The sequence below is a fragment of the Leptonychotes weddellii genome, chromosome 2 (assembly GCF_054177405.1).
Source record: "Leptonychotes weddellii isolate Sample4059 chromosome 2, ASM5417740v2, whole genome shotgun sequence".
Lineage (NCBI taxonomy): Eukaryota > Metazoa > Chordata > Mammalia > Carnivora > Phocidae > Leptonychotes > Leptonychotes weddellii.
Window position 1 is genome coordinate 38,180,426 of NC_138370.1, and position 19,408 is coordinate 38,199,833.

General features: G+C 38.2%; 1 protein-coding gene across 1 annotated transcript; it reads right to left on the minus strand.

Annotated features, from left to right (window-relative positions):
- Positions 1 to 913: 913 nt before the first annotated feature.
- LOC145718773 (disintegrin and metalloproteinase domain-containing protein 28-like) lies at positions 914 to 16,038 on the minus strand. Its single transcript, XM_081810292.1, has 8 exons — positions 15,515 to 16,038; positions 14,144 to 14,321; positions 12,250 to 12,339; positions 9,776 to 9,971; positions 4,930 to 5,032; positions 2,513 to 2,672; positions 1,720 to 1,800; positions 914 to 1,415 (listed from the first exon to the last, which is right to left on the minus strand). The coding sequence occupies exons 1-8, from the start codon at positions 15,628 to 15,630 to the stop codon at positions 1,329 to 1,331; spliced, it is 1,011 nt and encodes a 336-aa protein (XP_081666418.1). The 5' UTR covers positions 15,631 to 16,038; the 3' UTR covers positions 914 to 1,328.
- Between the last annotated feature and the right edge of the window lie 3,370 nt (positions 16,039 to 19,408).

Consider the following 19,408-nt stretch of genomic DNA (forward strand, 5'->3'; position numbering starts at 1 on the left):
TTTATCGATCTTGTTAATTCTTTCAAAGAACCAGCTCCTAGTTTCATTGATCTGTTCTTTTAGTTTCTATTTCATTGGTTTCTGCTCTGATCTTTATTATTTCTCTTCTCCTGCTGGGTTTAGGCTTTATTTGCTGTTCTTTCTCCAGCTCCTTTAGGTGTAGGATCATCACCAACAAATTTTTTTAAAAATAGCCCAGGGATGCCTGAGTCATTCAGTCAGTTAAGTGTCAGACTCTTGATTTCAGCTCAGGTCATGATCTCAGGGTTGTAAAATCGAGCCCTGCCTCAGGCTCTGCACTCTGCGTGGAGTCTGCTTGAGATTCTCTCTATCCCTCTCCTCCTGCCTTTATTATTTTATAATAAATAAAAATAAATCTTTAAAAAATAGCCCAAACATCAGAAGTAGATGCTATTCTTTCTTGGGAAGCCTACAGAGAATCTTAACTTGAGACAGATGGTTTGTTCAGGTCCATCCCCATCTGCATCCCTATCCCCATCCCTTGTGTATAAAGAACAATAGTGAAGACAAAGACCCAAGAACTGCTCTCTAGAAGCAATGGGGGATGCAAGGGCCTCAGGAGCAGAACAGAGGCTAACTGCAGATACTCACAGTAGATGATACAGAAGGGAGGATCAAGGAAAGAGTGCTGAGGGAAAGCAGTTCTCTCAGGAAGTAAATGCATTGAGGAGCTCTCTTCTGGGCAAATTACTCCTCATCATGGCGACTGGAGGTGAGGATCCCCACCCTGGCTGCTTACCACCCTGATGGCCTGGACGGAGGCCTATCTATCTACTGATAGAGCTCACAACCAGATCTCCCATCTGGAGAAGTATGGGTAGTTACAACAAGCACACAAGCATGCGAAGAAAACTGATGAAAGCTAACTGAAGTCAACAGCACAATAAGAGACAGGGTGAAAAACAAATCAATCAAACTCAAAAGAAATAGAGATGATTCAAAGAACAGAATTGAACCTACAAAAATAATCCACGCCATATTCTTAGAGAATTTTATGAGACTATTGTACCTATACATTAAGTCAAAGCTCCTACAAAAATAGAACAATCATATAACAAGAACATTGGGAAATTAAAATTAAGATTACAAATATAAAATTTGAGGAAATTTTTTGTATGTATAGTAAAAGCATAAGATTGTGGAAAATATGATTAAAAAGTTGTTAGAGACCTTGAAGATTAATATTGTAGATTCAATATTTATGGAATGAACAAGAATTCCAAGAGGAGAGAAAAGTGGCAATGAAATCGTATGTAATATGAAATAAAAGCTTAGAAGAGCAATTTTTTCAGGTTAGACATGTAATGTTACCTACAGAAGACCACTGAGGAGTCATCACAATCAGGAGGGGCCCATCCTTCCTTACACTGACACTGGAGCTCGTGGTCACACACCTAGAGAAGCAGTGATCCTGTTAATTGCCACACTAGGCTGACCACCAACCCAAGGACCCTATTCACCAGAAACTAACTCCAACTCTGCAGCCTTTCAGCTATCTACATAATGTATGAATCCATCATAGGAATGTCAATACCAGGTTCTTAGAAGAAATTTTTTTCATTGAACCAAACTACTGAGCATTAAGGCAAACTTAATAATTTTAATCACTTAATGCTGAAATATTACTTTAGCATCATCAAGACTGACCTAAAATTACAAAAGATTCAGCAAGCTTGGGGAAACATTTTCAAAACTTACAGCGTGTCCTTTGCACTTGGAGGAGCAATTGGTTGATTTGTAGGCTCTTTTGATATCTACACATTCTGCATTAATGCAAACCTGAAAGTGATGTGAAAAACATCAAGCTGACATCAATACCCAAAGGCTTCAGCTCTGCAAACTGCTGACTCTTTGGAATTTAATCTTCTATTATTAGCCATGATTATTGTTATCAAACTTACCTTTTTATTAGGGAAATCACAGCATTCTTTTGGAAATAAGAAGATGAAGCTAGATAATTTTTATAAAAAAAGTTTGGAAAGTCCTCTAAAGAATATTTCCTTACTTCACTTTATTCCTCATGGGTCATTCCCTTAATCCACCTCTTCAGTCAATACCTGAGACTGATACTTAGCACTGAGCTAAGCATTGTGCATGATACAAGGCACCCATTCCAAACAAAAATATTATGGAAAACATGTTAATATCACATCATCTGCAATATTACAATACCTATCATTTGTGTAAATATAAATGGTATTGTTATTGTTCTCTTTATTATTATCAGGGTGGCTATCATTTATCGAGAACCTACTGATTTGGGGACAATAAAATTTACCAAGGTTTAATAACCTAGTACTAAGCACATAATAGTTACTTATCAAATAGTATTGGAGGGATGAATTCACGCATGCATAAATGAATGGCATTAAGTATTGCTTTGAAAACTGTGCCCCATGAAACATAGAGAGTCCTTGAGAAGCAAACAAACAAACAAACAAAAAAACAAGACAAGAGAACATTTTGATTAAAAGCTACATTTTCAACTTACCTTCTTGTTTCCACACTTAGTTCCATTGGCCACCATGCCTATTTCTTGACTGTTGTCTTCAGGATCAAATGTTTTACATGTCAGGAAAGTTACTATATGTCCTCTCCAGGGCGAATTATCTGACCCACCTTGACAGAACAACTTCCCACACATGGCATCACTGAGGAAAAGCCAAATTTGTTGCAGTTGAAATACCAGGATCCAAATTATAGTCCTATGCAGTTCTAAATCAGCTCCCTGGCTATCAGTATTTAACTAATCGTATTTCTCCCCATAGTAGAGACTCCTAGTTCTCCCTTTATGTCAAATTTCCCCTATTCTTCATTAATAGAACCACAAAACATTAGCAAGGCACATTATTGCTCAAAAACAAAACCCACATTTCCCAGATTCCTAGACAGCTAATTTTGGCCAATTGCCTAGTTCTGGCCAATGGGAAAGAAGCAGAATCTTATGTGTAAATCCTTGAAGAGGGCGTTACATGAAGGAGTATGTCCTACTTCTCATTTTTTCTCTTTTTGGCTTATTGGAATGCAATGGCTGTAGCTGCAGAAGCCATGATAGGCCAAGAGAAACACCTTGGAATGAAGGTCATGCTCGAGATATAAGGAGGATAGACTTCTAACATCATGGAGGGCACGTAGACAGTTTCTATTTTGTTTCAGCTAACGTTACTTTTTTATTTTCATGAATTTCAGCAGAATAATTCTCCCAACTATAGCTGTGTCTACATAAGGCTGAGCCTTAGGTGACACTCCAAGGCATCATGTGGGGTTACTGAAAGAACTGTCTCCCTGCAAATAAAGATGAAACAGCTCAGCACTCGGTAAAGCCATTCACTACTGCCAAGGTGAATAAAGTCAGGGCCAATAAAACTGGAGTCAATTGCTTTATGCGGAATTCAGAGGAGGGCTGTGAAAAACTACTCTGAGAGGGACAGAATCAGATTCTCCTGATGTTTCTGGTGGCGGTTAGCAAATATGACTGTGGAGTGGGGAAAGGCACACATGCTTTTTTTGTTTTTTAAAGATTTTATTTATTTGAGAGAGAGCACATGAGAGTGGGGAGGGTCAGAGGGAGAAGCAGACCCCCAGCCGAGCAGGGAGCCCGATGCGGGACTCGATCCAGGGACTCCAGGATCATGACCTGAGCCGAAGGCAGTCGCTTAACCAACTGAGCCACCCAGTCGCCCCGAAAGGCACACATTCTTTCCAAACCTGAAGAGGTGTTTTTCTTGAGTCACTTAGGTAGAGCTTTATAAGGAAGGCCTACGTTCAGGTCTACTCTCCACTACAGCCAATGACTATTCAGGTCTACTCTCCACTACAGCCAATGACTATTCAGAAGTGACTAGGAGGTCAGCCTGTGAAAGAATGACACGTTTGTGCCTCTAGTTGCAGAAATGATCCAGGGATCATACAGTCATTCAGGACAATGTTTGCGCATGCTACAGAAGGAAGTGGAACCACCTTACGCTCTTTCCCGCTCGCTACCTCTCGAACTACATATTGGCTCCCAGAAAACATACACATTGCTTTTTACATAACTGTTTTCCCTTTTGAATCTGCCCTGATTTCTTATAAAGGAGAGGCCATGGAATATTATTATCCTTTAGGCTCAGACTCTCCAAGGGATGACACTATGTCCAAAATATAGTTTGGTAATTATCATCTGGAAAAACCACTGTTTAATAGAAAAACTTTGAGAAATGTTAATCTTGTTCAGTCTCTTGTTATACATTACCTAGTATGTGTGAAATTTGGAGAAGGTACTAAGTTTCATCTATTATAATTTGAATTTTAAAAGTCACCTTAAAATTGTAGAACCAAAATTCTTATACAAAAATCTCAAGTCCATTGTTCATGATATTCTAGAAACTTTTTTTTCCAGAATATGCACACAAAAAGTAAAACAAGTTCTCCAGGTGAATTGTCAATCTTTTCTATTACTGTATTTTTTTCTTTCTGTAATGCCATGGCAAGCTTAAATAAAACTATACAAGCATTGTATTGGTTATTCCTCTGAGTAGATAAATATTTCTACTCCTAGAATCATAACAAAACACCTAGATGGAAAAGTGCCTAAGTTATATTGAAAAATCCATGTATAGACTTCCATCCAGGCCCATTCACTGCTGCTGCATGTTCCCTCCACACATTCACTCAATTTCACGATGACTGTACTTGATGTCCTCCAAAGCACCCACCATGAGGGACTGGAAAAAAGAGTTCATTTCTTATTCGTCTTTTAACTTAGTGCCTAGTCTAAAACATAGCACATAATAGTCAATGAATGCTGACCAAATGAATGATGTCCAAATTAACTTTTGCTTTAATTGGAATAAATCAGAACATGTGTCTGGAAGTGAATGATTTCTCTAGTCTGAGGAGCAGGAAGGTTCAAACAAGGCCACTCACCTTGCTTTGCAGGGAATGTGTGTGTCATCCACTTTGCGACAGTACCCATACTTTGACCCACCTTCATTCCTGCTGTAACACGATTTGTCTGCAACCTTGGTCCCTGAAACCAGGCATGGTGAGTAGGGACATATTAGAAAAGAAAAAGAGATAAGATACTCAATGCTACAAAGGATTAATGAAATACAAAAGTAATGAAATATATAGCACGAGAAGTACTATTCTGGCATAATCCCATTGGACATTGTCAGAAATATAGGCTGCAATAGTTTGTTATTGAGAAAGCTGGCTAGAAATTAAAATAATCCTTTAGGGGTGCCTGGGTGGCTCAGTCGGTTAAACATGGGCCTCTTGATTTTGGTTCAGGTCATGATCTCAGGGTTGTGAGATCGAGCCCCAGAACAGGCTCCTCACTCAGCTTGGAGTCTGCTTAAGATTCTTCCCCTCTCCCTCTGCCCCTCTCCCCCTCACATACTATCTCTAAATAAATAAATAAAATCTTTTAAAAAATACAATAAAATAACCCTTCAAATATTTAAATTTTGAATAATGGGCATCTAAATATTTGGAAATGTGGTTGATTTGCTGAAGATTAAAAAAAGTCCATCTAAATATAAGACTTAGCTAGGAGAGCCACAATCATTATATTAACATTTCACAGGCAGACACTGGGATGCTCTTCTGCTAATACTTGCTATGTCACAATTACTTGCTATGCTTAGTCAAACTTCTGCTTTGTGCAGGTACGGCAATAGGCACCACATATTTAATTTCTCAGGCAATCTTCCTTAGATCCTCATCAGATGAGCAATAGAATACAGTGGTTAAGAGTTCAGGAGCTAAGTTACAGCTGTGTGACCTTGGCCAAGTGCCTTAACCTCTTGGTTTATCTGTAAATCTGAATCATTTTAAATGAATTTCATGTTTCAATGTCCAAGATGATAAAATAAGTTTTATTATCATATTTTCTTAATTATTTGATCTTAGTAACATTTATAGGCTCCTTATTATTATAATAAAATATCTACACTGAAAATATTGGTTAGGCATGAATAATAAGGAGAAAGCATATTCCTAATCCCAAACTTCAGAGTTATTACGGCTAATATTGTAGAAAGTATCATTCATACACCTGGTACCACGCTGCTTCCCAAATAACAGTATACTTGTGCTTTCCCCAGGCACTAAATATTAAGCAGTTTCATAGCTGTAAAAGCTGCATTGAAGAAATACTATATAACTTACTTGACTGAGGCTTATTCTTGGACTTTGAGATGTTTCCCAATTATCCGTTATTAATTTTAAAAGTGCTGGCTGAAAATCCTTTGTGAAAAAAATATTCCGGAATACACTTGCTGGGGAAAGCAGTACATTTTCTTTTTAGGTGGTACATACATTTTTCCAATTCATCCTGGAAAGACTGTCCTAATTCATGTTCTTACCAGACTGTATAAAACTAGGTGTTTTGCCACATCTTCACTGACACTGAGCATCAACTGTAACAAAGTTTTGCCAATTTGACAAGTGTTGAAGGAATCAACTTTTCATTCATATTTCTTACTATATCGGCATTTCCTGGCACATCAATGTGTCAGTACTTCATACTTCTTGCTAGTAAGTTAAAATGACTTTAATGGTTTTCGGACATTTGGACTTCTTTATGACAAACTGCCTGTTAATGCCTTGGTCGCATTTTCAGTATTTGGAACTGCAAATGATTTATAGAAATGACTTGATATCAGAGAGAGTGATCTCCCTCCTTATATATAAGACTTTTCAAACTTTGAAGATTAATTTGAAATAAATTTATGATCCCTTAGAAATTACAAAATTTGGAATTTTATTTAGGCCAACCTGTTATCTGATCTTTTATATGGGCTACCTTTAAATGTGTGATTTAAAAGATCTTTCCTCTTCCAATATCATAAATATGTTCAACATTAATTCAATAATTTTGAACATTTACGGAAGTCAGGCAATGTGCTGGGACACACTGGGAATACAGTTGTGAACAAAATACATAATGTCTAGGTACTGGGAAATATACAGATTTGCAGGGGAGGCAGATAGTGAAGGGTCAGGCAAAAGGAGAAGGTAATAGTATTTACTGCAGTGATTTATCACCAGATAATAAAGGGATGCTCAGAGCTTCAACTCTGTGCAGAAGATTTTCTTTCCCTAGATTTCTGCTATATACCAAAGTTAGTCAAGAAAGCACAGAGTCTCTCTTTAACCCACAAAAACATCTTTGTTTCCACCTGTAACTTAGCATGTGAGTCTGCATTACCTGTACGCGGGAGGGTTGCTGAGGCCAGATTCCTGCACGTCAGTGCACCTGCTCACACACCAATGGTATCAAGCTATGCTCCTCAAATTGTGTCTCAGCCCACCCCTGCCTGATACAAAGGATTTATTTTAATTCAGGAATTTTTCTAAGTTCTAATCCATGTATTTCTCAGGTTTCCTTTTTACTGGGTATATTGTGAAAGACTGATTTTTGTTGCTTTCCTTTATCTTGTTTTATGTATATTTTCAGGAATTATGAGAAGTTCCTGGCATGTGATAACCATCTTCAAGTATTTTTAGGAATATGTATTTTCCCTATTAAAACATTCCTTCAGTCATTTAAGGAATGTGCACAATGGACATCATATCCAGAAAGTCCAAGGAACTGATAATTTTTAAATTGCCTTTCCGATCAAGGTTTTTTAGTACAATTTAAGTTTTAGTTTACAGTTTTGGAGATTGTTAAGTTTTATTTTTAATTTCTTTTTTTATGGTATATCAGAGAATATGGCTTCTAAAATTCTAGTATTATGGGCAAAATAAGCATTTAAGAGATTTCACTTTTCCAAATTGCTCATCTGCATTCCCACAGTCCTTTTTTTCCCCTCCCCCTTCCCTTATGCTCTGCCCATCTCCCAGCATCCCTGCCACCCCTACACACACACACACACACACACACACACAGATACACACACACAGACACATACACAGAGACACACACACACAGACACACACAGAGACTTCTAAGGGTGTACTTATCTGAGAAGGATCTTGATTAGGGTTGTCAGATAAAGTACCGGATATCCAGTTAAATTTGTTTTTTGGTAAGTTTTTATTTAAATTTCAGTAGTTAACATACAGTGTAATATTAGTTTCAGGTGCACAATAGAGAGATTCAGCACTTCCATACAACACCCAGTGCTCATCACAGCTAGTGTACCCATTAATCCCCATCCCCTATCTCACCCATCCCCCGCAACCAACTCCCCCTGGTAACCATCAGTTTGTTCTCCATAGTTAAGAGTCTGTTTTTTGGTTTGCCTGTCTCTTTTTTTCCCCCTTTGTTTGTTTTGTTTCTTAAATTCCACAAATAAGTGAAATCATGTGGTAGGTCTTTCTCTGACTTATTTTGTTTAGCATAATACACTCTATTCCATCCATGTCATTGCAAATGACAAGATTCATTCTTTTATGGCTGAGTAATGTTCCTATATATATATATCTTTATTTATATAATATAAATATATCTACATATATATTTATATATACATATTAATATGTCACATCCTCTTTATCCATTCATCAGTCAATGGACACCTGGGCTGCTTCCATATCTTAACTATTGTAGATAATGCCACTATAAACATCAGAGTTCGTGTATCTCTTTGTATTAGTATTTCTGTATTCTTTGGGTAAATACCTAGTAGTGCAATTATTAGATCATAGGATAGTTCTATTTGTTACTTTTTGAGGAATCTCAATACTGTTCTCCACAGTGGTTGCATCAGTTTGCATTTCCACCAACAGTGCAAGAGAGTTCCCCTTTCTCTACATTCTCGCCAGCACTTGTCCTTTCTTGTGTTGTTGATTTTAGCCATTCTGATAGGTGTGAGGTGGTATCTCATTATAGTTTTGATTTGCATTTCCTTGATGATGAAGGATGTTGAGCATCTTTTCATGTGCCTGTTGGCCATCTGGATGTCTTCTTTGGAAAAATGTCTATTCATGTCTTCTGCCCATTTTATAACTGGATGATTTGGTTTTGGGGTGTTAAGTTTTATAAATGCTTTATGTATTTTGAATACTAACCCCTTATCAGATATGTCATTTGTAAATATCTTCTCCCATTCCATAGGTTGCCTTTTAGCTTTTTTGATTGTTTCCTTCACTGTGTGGAAGCTTTTTATTTTGATGAAGCTCCAATAGTTTATTTTTTGCGTTTGTTTCCCTTGTCTCTGGAGATACGTCTAGAAAGAAGTTTCTCTGGCTGATGTCAAAGAGGTTACTGCCTGTGTTCTCCTCTGGGATTTTTATGGTATCAAGTCTCCTATGTACATCTTTAATCCATTTTGAATTTATTTTTGAGTATGGTGTAAGAAAGTGGTCCAGTTTCATTCTTCTGCATGTTGCTGTCCAGTTTTCCCCACACCATTTGTTGAAGAGAGTTTTTCCCATTGGATAACATTTCCTGCTTTACCCAGTTAAATTTGAATTTCAAATAAACAGTTTTCTTAGTATAAGCTTACCTCCAGTATTTCATGAGACATACTGATACTAAAAAAAAAAAAAATGTTAATCTGGAATTCAAATTCAAATTGACTGGTCCATCCTTATTTTTATTTGTTGAATCTAGAAATCCCCAAATTGACCTTATGTCTTAAAATGCACTTATCCAGGATATTGAGCTGTAGCACAGTTTCCAAGAAAGAAGGTTGGGACAGAATACTACTTTGGCCATGATTAAACACTGTCACCTGTTATAACACGGTAACATGATTTTTCCTTGTATATGAATAGAGAGAGACAGGAATGCCCATAACACTGGGGCTTGTCCTCCTACCTGGTCCCCACAGGTCAGTACACTGCTCTTGCAGTGTGGGGCACATCCCCATCAAGCAGTAGCCCTCTCCATTTTGGCAGGGGAAGCCATTGACTCGGAATCTATCATCAGGGCAAATACCAGATTTGCCATCACACATTTCCGGCAGGTCACACTCATCTTTTGCTGGTCTGCACACTGCACCAGCCTTTTTAAACTGCAGGGAAATAAAAATGAAGAGAAGGCTTTTTCTACTTGACTTAGTCTAATATCTCAAATTAATGCAAATAATATTTTCCCTTTGGCCTTTTTTTGGCAAGGTAGTTAGAGGCATCATTCTATTCTAGCTTACATCTGCATTGCATAAACTAAAGACATCTCCTATATATCACTTCTATTGAGTTCTGCCAATGGCCCGAGTCTTTAAGTAATCAATATTTCTGAATTTATAGTGCAAGCACTATAGAAATATCAATGAGAAAAGTACGGAAGAAAACCAAGCCTCATCTTAGATGCAAAGAAGGGATTTACTTTTTCCTTTGTTGAAGGCATCTTTGTCAGGATTTTCAAGGAGATTTACATCTGCAACTTTAGAGATTTATTAGCAAAGTGAATCTTCTGTATTAAGGAAGGTAAATTTACAAGCACCAGATCAGCATGCTCTGAGACTTTCCCAGGCATCGTGTTTCCTAATCCTTAATTCCTTTTATTGTATGCTCAAATGTTTCTTTTCAACTCACTTCTTCCTATGAAATGATTTCTTATGGGTGAGAAATAACTGGATGTGCATTTGATGTATTAATTCCATCGCATTCTATTCCTGCAAATCTTGCCCTTACTGACTGAGAGAAACCTTAGACAACTTCTGCCATTTATGCAGATCTGAAGAGGCCTGTATGGACACTGGAAGCATATCTTTCCCTAGCTGAGGTGAGCAAGCATGCTTCCCTATCATCAGAAAACTTTCAGTATCTTAACATTGATGACAGAATGGAATCCAAAATTTAATTAGATCATACATGACCCTCCAAATTCAACCCCTGCTGCTCCAGCCAGACAAAAGTTTTCTTACTAGCCATCACATGAGCCATGCTTATACCTCCTGATCCATCTTTATTCTTTCCCTCAGCTGCCTCATTTAGGAGTGTTTTTCTCTTTTTGTCTACTTATCTAAAATCTACGCCTTACTTTAAGACTAGTGACAGCCTCATTTTCCACGAAGCCTCCTCTGACGTCTGCAGGGTACACTGTTGCCTTTTCTTCCTACACATGATGGGAAGAGCCTTGAATTTGGATTTGGAAGATATGGGTTTAAATCTTGGCTCTACCAGGGGCTGGGTGTATGCCTTAGAAAAGGGACTTAATCTCTCTGAAAATCCATTTCCCCATCTAATATTTCCTTTATAGAGTCATTATAGAACTTAAGTGAAAATTTAAGTGGAAAGCATTACACAAAGGGTATATCCTTATAATGTCTACCTGGGCACTTAATCATGCACTATATTTTCATCTGTTTCAGGTATGTATATCATTACCCTAAAGAAACAGCATGTTCTTTGAAGTCAAAGACTACTTTTTTTTTAATTTCCACAATCTCCAACAAACAGCATTTAATCAACACTTGTTGAATATGACTTAAGTTCTCAAATTTTCTTCCTTTTGGCCTCTTTTATTTCTTTCCTCTCTTTCTGACATTAAAAAAAAAAAATTCCCCAATACTACCTATAACCTGGTATGCCGTCTATCTGCACATTCATTCTGCAAACAGTTCTTGAGCATTTAAAATGTAGTAGGTGGTAGGTGAGGTACACAGGTACCACTCTGTGGTAGGTGAGGATGAATCAGTCCCTTGCCCTCGGAAGTCAGTTTTACTAAGGAAACAGACATATAAAGGAATAATCATAATAGAGAATTCTGTGCAACAATAGAAGGTAAAATCCTAAACTTGAACGTGAAAGGAAAGTCAACATGCCCCACAGAGAAAATGACACAGAATCCTTACTTTATGTCTGTTTTCTAAGAAATTCACCCTGAAGTGACTTCAAAGTCAAAGATAGGGGAGATCCCACATTATTTAAAACAAAAGCTTTTCCACTGAACCCATTTTTAAAGGAATATGCAACCAATTATGAGGTTTGGTGCAAGAAGGCTCTGTGGCATCAGAAGCAGCGGCAGGTTTTATTCTCCAACATTGGCTTTGGAACAGGTCGTATTTGGAGTTTGCCATTCAGTGGCTCTATGATGTTGCATATTTTCTATTCTGAGCTTCTGTTCCTTCAAGAGCAAAACGAGATAATAATACCTAATTCAAAGGGTTCTTGGGGGATCAAATAGCCCATGTTTATAAACACTCATATATAAATGGTAGGCAGTGTTATTTTATAGACAGAAAACTAGTGCTTTGCTATTTCATTTAACATAATCACTGAGATTTTTAATATAGAAAAATAAATGGTAATCATAATTATTAAAATAAAATAAAATAATAATCTTACCTGGCATTTTTCACAGCATTCTCCTAATGCACATTGAAAACTTGCTTTGATTTTACAAGTTTTAGCGTCACAGCAAATGTTGGTACATTCCTGAGAAATACCAGAAACAAATGCAAATGCTAGATTGGGTCTCAATTTTTTGCTCTTGTTTCACTACAATTCATAATATAATTTTTTCACCATACAGATCCTACTGTGATATAGTCTGAAAATAATTTTCAGGAAAATAAAAGATAGAACAAAGTTCAACATTAGAAAAACAGATTTTGGAGCCACTGGTGATTTGTCACATATCTGAAGTCTACTGACATCTTTTTAAATTTGAGTATCTCCTCTAGTTCACTCAGCCTCCCATGGTAGTACTGAAAATGATCTATTTTTGGTAAAATATCAAAGAAAACAAAAGGAAAAAGGATAGTTTTTTAAAATAAAATTTATATACAACTAATGAATCATTGAACACTACATTAAAAACTAATGATGTACTATATGCTGGCTAATTAAACATAATAATAAAAAAAAATTAAAAAGCACAACTGTTTATTGCAGAACTTTTCAGAGCCTTTAATACACAAGGCTCACTGTGACTTTCCAGAGGCAAATAGTATATGTAACATTTCTTAAGGTTATCTGAGCAATAAACATGTTATTCAAGGAAAATAAAATAAAATAAAATAAAATTTATCTAAATAGCTAAAAACAGGGGCGCCTGGGTGGCTCAGTCATTGAGCGGCTGCCTTCGGCTCAGGTCATGGTCCCAGGGTCCTGGGATCAGGCCCCGTATCGGGCTCCCCGCTCGGCGGGAAGCCTGCTTCTCCCTCTCCCACTCCCCCTGCTTGTGTTCCCTCTCTCGCTGTGTCTTTCTCTGTCAATAAATAAATAAATAAATAAATAAAATCTTAAAAAAAAAGTTTAAATAGTTAAAAACATAATTAGTTGAGCTCATCAGTTTTGTACCTATCCAGCAATAAAATTAATCTCTAGGACATATACTAAAAATCTAAAAGTATAGTATTTATGCAATTTTGACATTTGATTCAACTCTGCATAAAGCAATAGACTGTGTCTTGCTCTCCCCACCTTGTTTCTGAGATATCAGGCATCTGCATGAGGCTTTGGGGAAGCTCCTACCTTGGAAACTTCCTCTTATAGTTGTTTAGGTTCCCTAAGAGAATTACAACATTTTAGAGTTAAAACTCTTGCTCTTATTTCAAATATAAACATCATCTTGGAAAGATTCCTTTCTCATAGAATGAATACATTTATGGTCGTATTTTGAATTTACTGAAGAAGATGACCTCTTGAAGCCTTGACATGTCACTCATATTAAGTGTTGATAAAACGGGGACAAAGATCTCATTCAGAACCCTGGCTGCCTTGTTAATAGGGTGGGATCAGACTAGGACTCACAATGGTAAAAACTCTTAAGTCACAAAGAGAAGAACTAAATCTCAGTGCAAGATGTCCCCAGGACCGCCAAAACAAACACCTGAGTCTTCATCTTGGCCTCTCCCTCTACCAGCTCCGTGGACCTTGGGCAAGCCATTTACACCCTCTGAGTGCTATTGTGGTGCTGTCCCTAAAGTAACTGCTCAGCAGGTCATAGCCACATAAGGAAAGTGAAGTTATTTCTGCCAGAAAGAGAGGGATGAGGATATAAAGCCCAGTTGTTGAGTGGTTCTTAAAACTCAGGAAATGGGGAAAGAACCCCAAGAAGGAAATTAGGAAGGTCTGCTAAGCAATGCAGTAGTCACTGGCCCAACAAAAGTCTACAAATAAACATATGCAAAATTATAAGAAATGCACAATTTCAGAGTAATAATATAATTTTATAGTTTATCTTCTCAGCAATTGAAAAACAAATTAGATCATTTTAGAAAGTATTTGGTGGTACCTCAGGAGTCCCACAATCACAGTCCTCTCCCATTTCTACCAACTGATTCCCACAGATTGGGATGGATATGATATCTGTAGGCAATGGAGCGTTGAAAAGGCAATCTGATAATTTATCTTTGAAGAACTTGTCATAGCTGATGCGGCTGCAGGAACTGAAGTCTGTAGGTATATAGAAGCTATGACGATAAGGAAAGAGAAAATGGAACACAGTCACGCTGAGCAGGAAGGGAACAATATCACACACTGGGGATGATACACCCAAAACCTGCCCTAAAAGATTAAACCCAGGGCACCTGGGTGGCTCAGTTGGTTGAGTGACTGCCTTCAGCTCAGGTCATGATCCTGGAGTCCCGGGATCGAGTCCCACATTGGGCTCCCTGCCCAGTGGGGAATCTGCTTCTCCCTCTTCCGCTCCCCCCTCTTGTGCTCTCTCTCTCTCATTCTCTCTCTCAAATAAATAAAATCTTAAAAAAAAAAAAAGATTAAACCCAATCCACTGCCCAACTGCTAAATCATGAGCTCATTTGTGTACCTGAATTAGCCCTGGATGGACACAAACACCTCCAGCTTAATGAAAAAATACATCAGATCTTAAAGTGTAGCATCCGGGCTGCTGTTTAAAAAAACGAAGATGTGTCTGACTTATCCAGGTAATCTTATTCAGCCTTAGGTCATTTTGGTTGTGAAGTCCTACAGGTAGTAAAGTCATACTTATTTATGTGTCTAAGAATTCACTTTCCTTCAGAGGAATTACTTTTGGGAGAATTTTTTCACTTCACAAATAAAGATGAGGTTTAAAAATGCAGTAGTATCTGGGAGAGATAACAAAGGTATGTGACTGGCAGCCACCATAACCAGGTATTTTGGGGAATGGCCTAGGAGACTAACCCTAGATTGAGTGAGCTGAGACAGGGAAATAGAAGAGACGAAATACATATATAAAAGGGATTTGGGGATTTTTAAAGATAAAATTCCCTGGAAACTTTGCTTAGGCAAGGCAGGAATGTATCATTTCTTTATGCTCCTGCAAGGATGTTCTCCTAGAACCCACCCAATCTGAATTCATTGAAAATTTGATAAATACTAAAGATTTTCTGAAACCAGGTCTTGTGTAGATAAGATGAAGTTAAAAGTATCAATCACGCCAACAGCAAAGACATAATATGTTTAAATGATGTCTTAGTTAATGAAAAACATTGCATATAGATGAGGGATAAAGTGGTCTGGTATAGATATGCATTCATGATTATACTATTTAATATTTAAAAGCTTGAATGTGTTGCTGAAGATGACATGAAAGATATAGCACAGATACAGCCCAGAGTGAACCAAAAACTGGAGCAGAAAGCATCTTCCCAGAGAGCCTCACCTTAGTGCTCTGTCCATCACACATATTGTAGAAGGGCACTTGCAAACATAGGAGTCATGAAACATTCCAAGGTTATGACCCATTTCATGGGCCATGGTCCCTGCTACTCTAAGCATGTTGTCACTGTGGTCCTAAGGGCGAGAATAAGGAAACAGATCCTCTGGTTTTCAAACTAAATTATAACTCAGGGTATAATTAGTTTTACTAACTGGGGCTGAGTGATTTTACCTTCAGCTTTTTCACTACTCACCATGTCTCTTTCTCTCCCTCCCCTTCTCTCTTCCTTTCCTCTCCTCCTGCCTCTGTCGTCTGTCTGTCTCTCTCTCTCTCTCACACACACACACACACAACTTTGGTACTGAATGTGCATCACAGGGCACATTGCTTGCTCTTTTTTCTTGTACATGGGGAATATTTATGATGAGAAACGTTTCTGTGGTTTCCTGCCATGAGAGATAGTGGCAAAATGTCTTCAATGATGATAAGGAATCAGAATTTTTTAAACTGATCTACCTCCAGCAGCCCCCCCACCCCAGCTGGCTTTTAATACCTTCTAATTTGATTGAAGGCCTTTGATATGTTTAGTTAATGGGGATCTGAAAGTGTTTGTTAACTTTAATACCAGGACTTTAGTACCATTGGTATCTTTTTCAATTCTGTTACCACCAAGACTAGACATCAGTTGCTTCTAGACTTGCCCCATTGCATGAAGTCTGGCTAGTAGCCAACTTCATTACCAGATTATTTCTGATTAGAAATGTTGGACTGGGGGCTCCAGGTTTTTCAGGAGCAATAAAACAGCACTACAGAATCACTGCAGGCTGTAATTTTCCAGTGGGGAGACAGGAATCTGCCAGTTACACCCACCCACAGAAACCTGATTTCCTTATCTACTTCATTCCAAAGAACCAAATAAAGAGATCCATACAGCATGGTACAAGACTCATAAACAAGGAGCACCTGTGTAAGATAGGTAGTTAATACAATTCATGATATTCAATCATTCTGTCAAGATGAACCTGGTAAACCTTGCTATTTAGTAAGATGGAGTTAATCAAATGGGAACAAAAACAAACCAAAAAATAAAATTAAGAAAAATGAAAGTATGTTTAGACTTTCCACATTGCCTTACGTGAGACTCCTTAAATTTATAGTATCTTCCTTTAAACAATTATTTTCGTAACTTAATTTTTTTTTCCTTTGGAATGAACTCCATTCTTTCTTCCCCCTCTCTAAACCTTACCCACCCTTTGAAGTTTATTTTACAGCTACATTTCCTGACCATATTCATCTTCATTAATAATCCTCTCCTCTGGATTCCTACTGCAGTTTTCAATTCTACTATCATATATTATTAAGTATTGCTTTAAGTAGTCTAATTTCTTTTCCAATTTTATGGTAAGCTCTTGCAATTTAGAAAATATATATTTGGGGCACCTGGGTGGCTCAGTTGGTTGAGCGACTGCCTTCAGCTCAGGTCATGATCCTGAAGTCCCAGGATCGAGTCCCACATTGGAATCCCTGCTCAGTGGGGAGTCTGCTTCTCCCCCTAACCCTCCCACCTCTCGTGTGCTCTCTCTCTCTCTCTCATTCTCTCTCTCTCTCAAATAAATAAAATCTTTAAAAAAGAAAAGAAAAAAATATATTTTACTTTTCTGGTCACCTTATGAAGCTTATCACAAAACCAGACTCTCTCTCTCTCTCTCTCTCTCTCTCTCTCTATATATATATATATATATATATATATCACACTTCCACCTAGGATGTAGAAAGCTGGAAAGAACAGTACTCTTGCACTAGAAACAAGGACTAGGCAGATAAACTTAATTATAATTTTCTTTGAATCTATCAGTCAATTATGGTTGCAGGACATCCAGAGATCCTGGAAACTAAGAAGAGACAGGCCATCCCAAGTACAGATTGGACATAAGAACTGGTTTATCTCCAGCAAGGCATAGAGGAGGAGATGCCAGGTACCTGCAAGTGGGGAAGTAATTCATTTGAATTCTTAAATGAATTGCTAAAGGCCTAGTATGGGCCAGTGCAAGAGTATAGAATCTGCAGGACCTCAGAAACAAGGATGCTTTGCATACACTTACAGACATTTCTCCAGAGACCTCCTCTCTAGTAGCTCATGATAGACATTGGGAGCCAGGTAGTAGAACAGAAAGAACTTCTCTTGGTGGAATAGGCCAGAAGGAGTGAAGCAGCTATTGCTGCAGGAAAAGAGCATAAGCCATATCCAAATCTTTCTCTTTTAAGGAACAGAAGCCAGAAGCCACTGGGGAGAGAAATAGCAAGTTCTGACAACCTAAGGCGGAACTGAAGACCCAATATGGGCAAGGGATGGGTTTAATCACACACACACACCCTCTACTCCTGATACAGGAAGACAAAAATCTTGAGCCCAGGATCCTATATTGATATTAATTGAGTTTTCCTCCCACTGAGGAGAGTCAGGAAACTCTTTCTCAAAAGACCAGCAAAAGATAGAAAGGAGTTTTGCTGCCATTGGAAGGATGGGCAGGATCCTTAAGAAAGCTTTACCTCTGAGACCCAGGACCTGCCTAAGACTAAAACCGGATAAAATCAAAAGAGAAACCACTACTCCTGCTCCTTACCACCAGATTATAGAAGGCTGGAAAGAGTGTGACTCCCAAACTTACAATAAATAAAGCACTGGACATAGTAAGATTCATAATTTATAGAACTCATCCAGAGCTGAGGTCACAAGGCAACAAACAAACCTGAAATCCAAGGAAAGGTAGGCTTACATCTATAGGGAAAGTCAAGGCATGAATATTTGTTTATACTACCAGATACCAGACACTACCAGATGCCAGTAATAACTCATACCAAAAAAAAAAAAAAAAACCCTTAAAACTGATAAAGGTAGAATGTGTGTCGTATAGCAAGAGAATATACAAAATGTGGGAGCTTCAGACATAGGGGAATTCCCACCTACTTACTGGTATTTCTCCACATGGACCTCACCAAGTGAAAGCTCTGAGAAAGCTTCCCTCATAGAGTGGGCCTGGAGAAGGGGAACAGCAGCAGAAAAGGCATGAAACCCCTCCAGGATCATTCTCCTCTATCTCTGCTACGGAACAAACATGACCAGACTCAGGGTGAAATGAGTGTCTCCCTTGCCTTACTCTAGTCCTAGCCCTAAACCTAGCTAAAGGGCTTAAGCTTCTGAGAGAAAGGGCAACAAATCCTGTCACCTAGAGCACTGGTGAAGTCTCAAAGCAACTCTAAAACAGGAACGGGAAGGGAAACACACACACACACACACACACACACAAGCCTCTACCCTTGGAGGGAGGGGGAAGGAAGGGCAGGAATACATGCTGGGCTATGTCATTAGAGGTCTCCACCACTTGGCAGTGGAGCAAGATCACTATAAGGACCTACCCCAGACACTAAGGGACACCAGACTGAGACTTAATAAGAACGAAGGAGAATGCCCTCCTCCTACCAGAAGTCTAATGATCATCCAGTAACAAGTAACAACAACCTACTGAGGAGGGAGAGCCAACAGCATAAAAAAACTCTGGGGAATCCAGTAAAGACCTAAAGATGAGCATGAAGCACACACTAAGAAAAACCATCTGGAAAACCAGGCTTAACCCTAAACACAAAAGAACGTGAGAGGAATTTAAAGCCTGTGATGTACTGAGAGTAGTCATAGCAACAACAACAAAATCCCAAACCCAACTCAATTACTGCTAGATTGATTCAAATCCTCAAGCAAGAGGCCTAGCAGAAGGAAAGTATTGATCATTTCCAGGCCAAAACACACACACACACACACACACACACACCTTGGACTAATGTCTTTCACAGGATGTCTGACTTTCAACAGAAAATAATAGGTCATCCAAGAAAACGAAA

Excerpts from the sequence above, each read along its gene's own strand:
- LOC145718773 (XM_081810292.1), bottom strand. The coding sequence starts at position 15,630 with ATGCTTAGAGTAGCAGGGACCATGGCCCATGAAATGGGTCATAACCTT. Across the intron at positions 14,322-15,514 it reads GTGATGGACAGAGCACTAAG|CTTCTATATACCTACAGACT; the intron begins GTGAGGCTCTCT and ends TTATCGTCATAG. Across the intron at positions 5,033-9,775 it reads TACTGACCTGTGGGGACCAG|GGACCAAGGTTGCAGACAAA; the intron begins GTAGGAGGACAA and ends GCCTGGTTTCAG.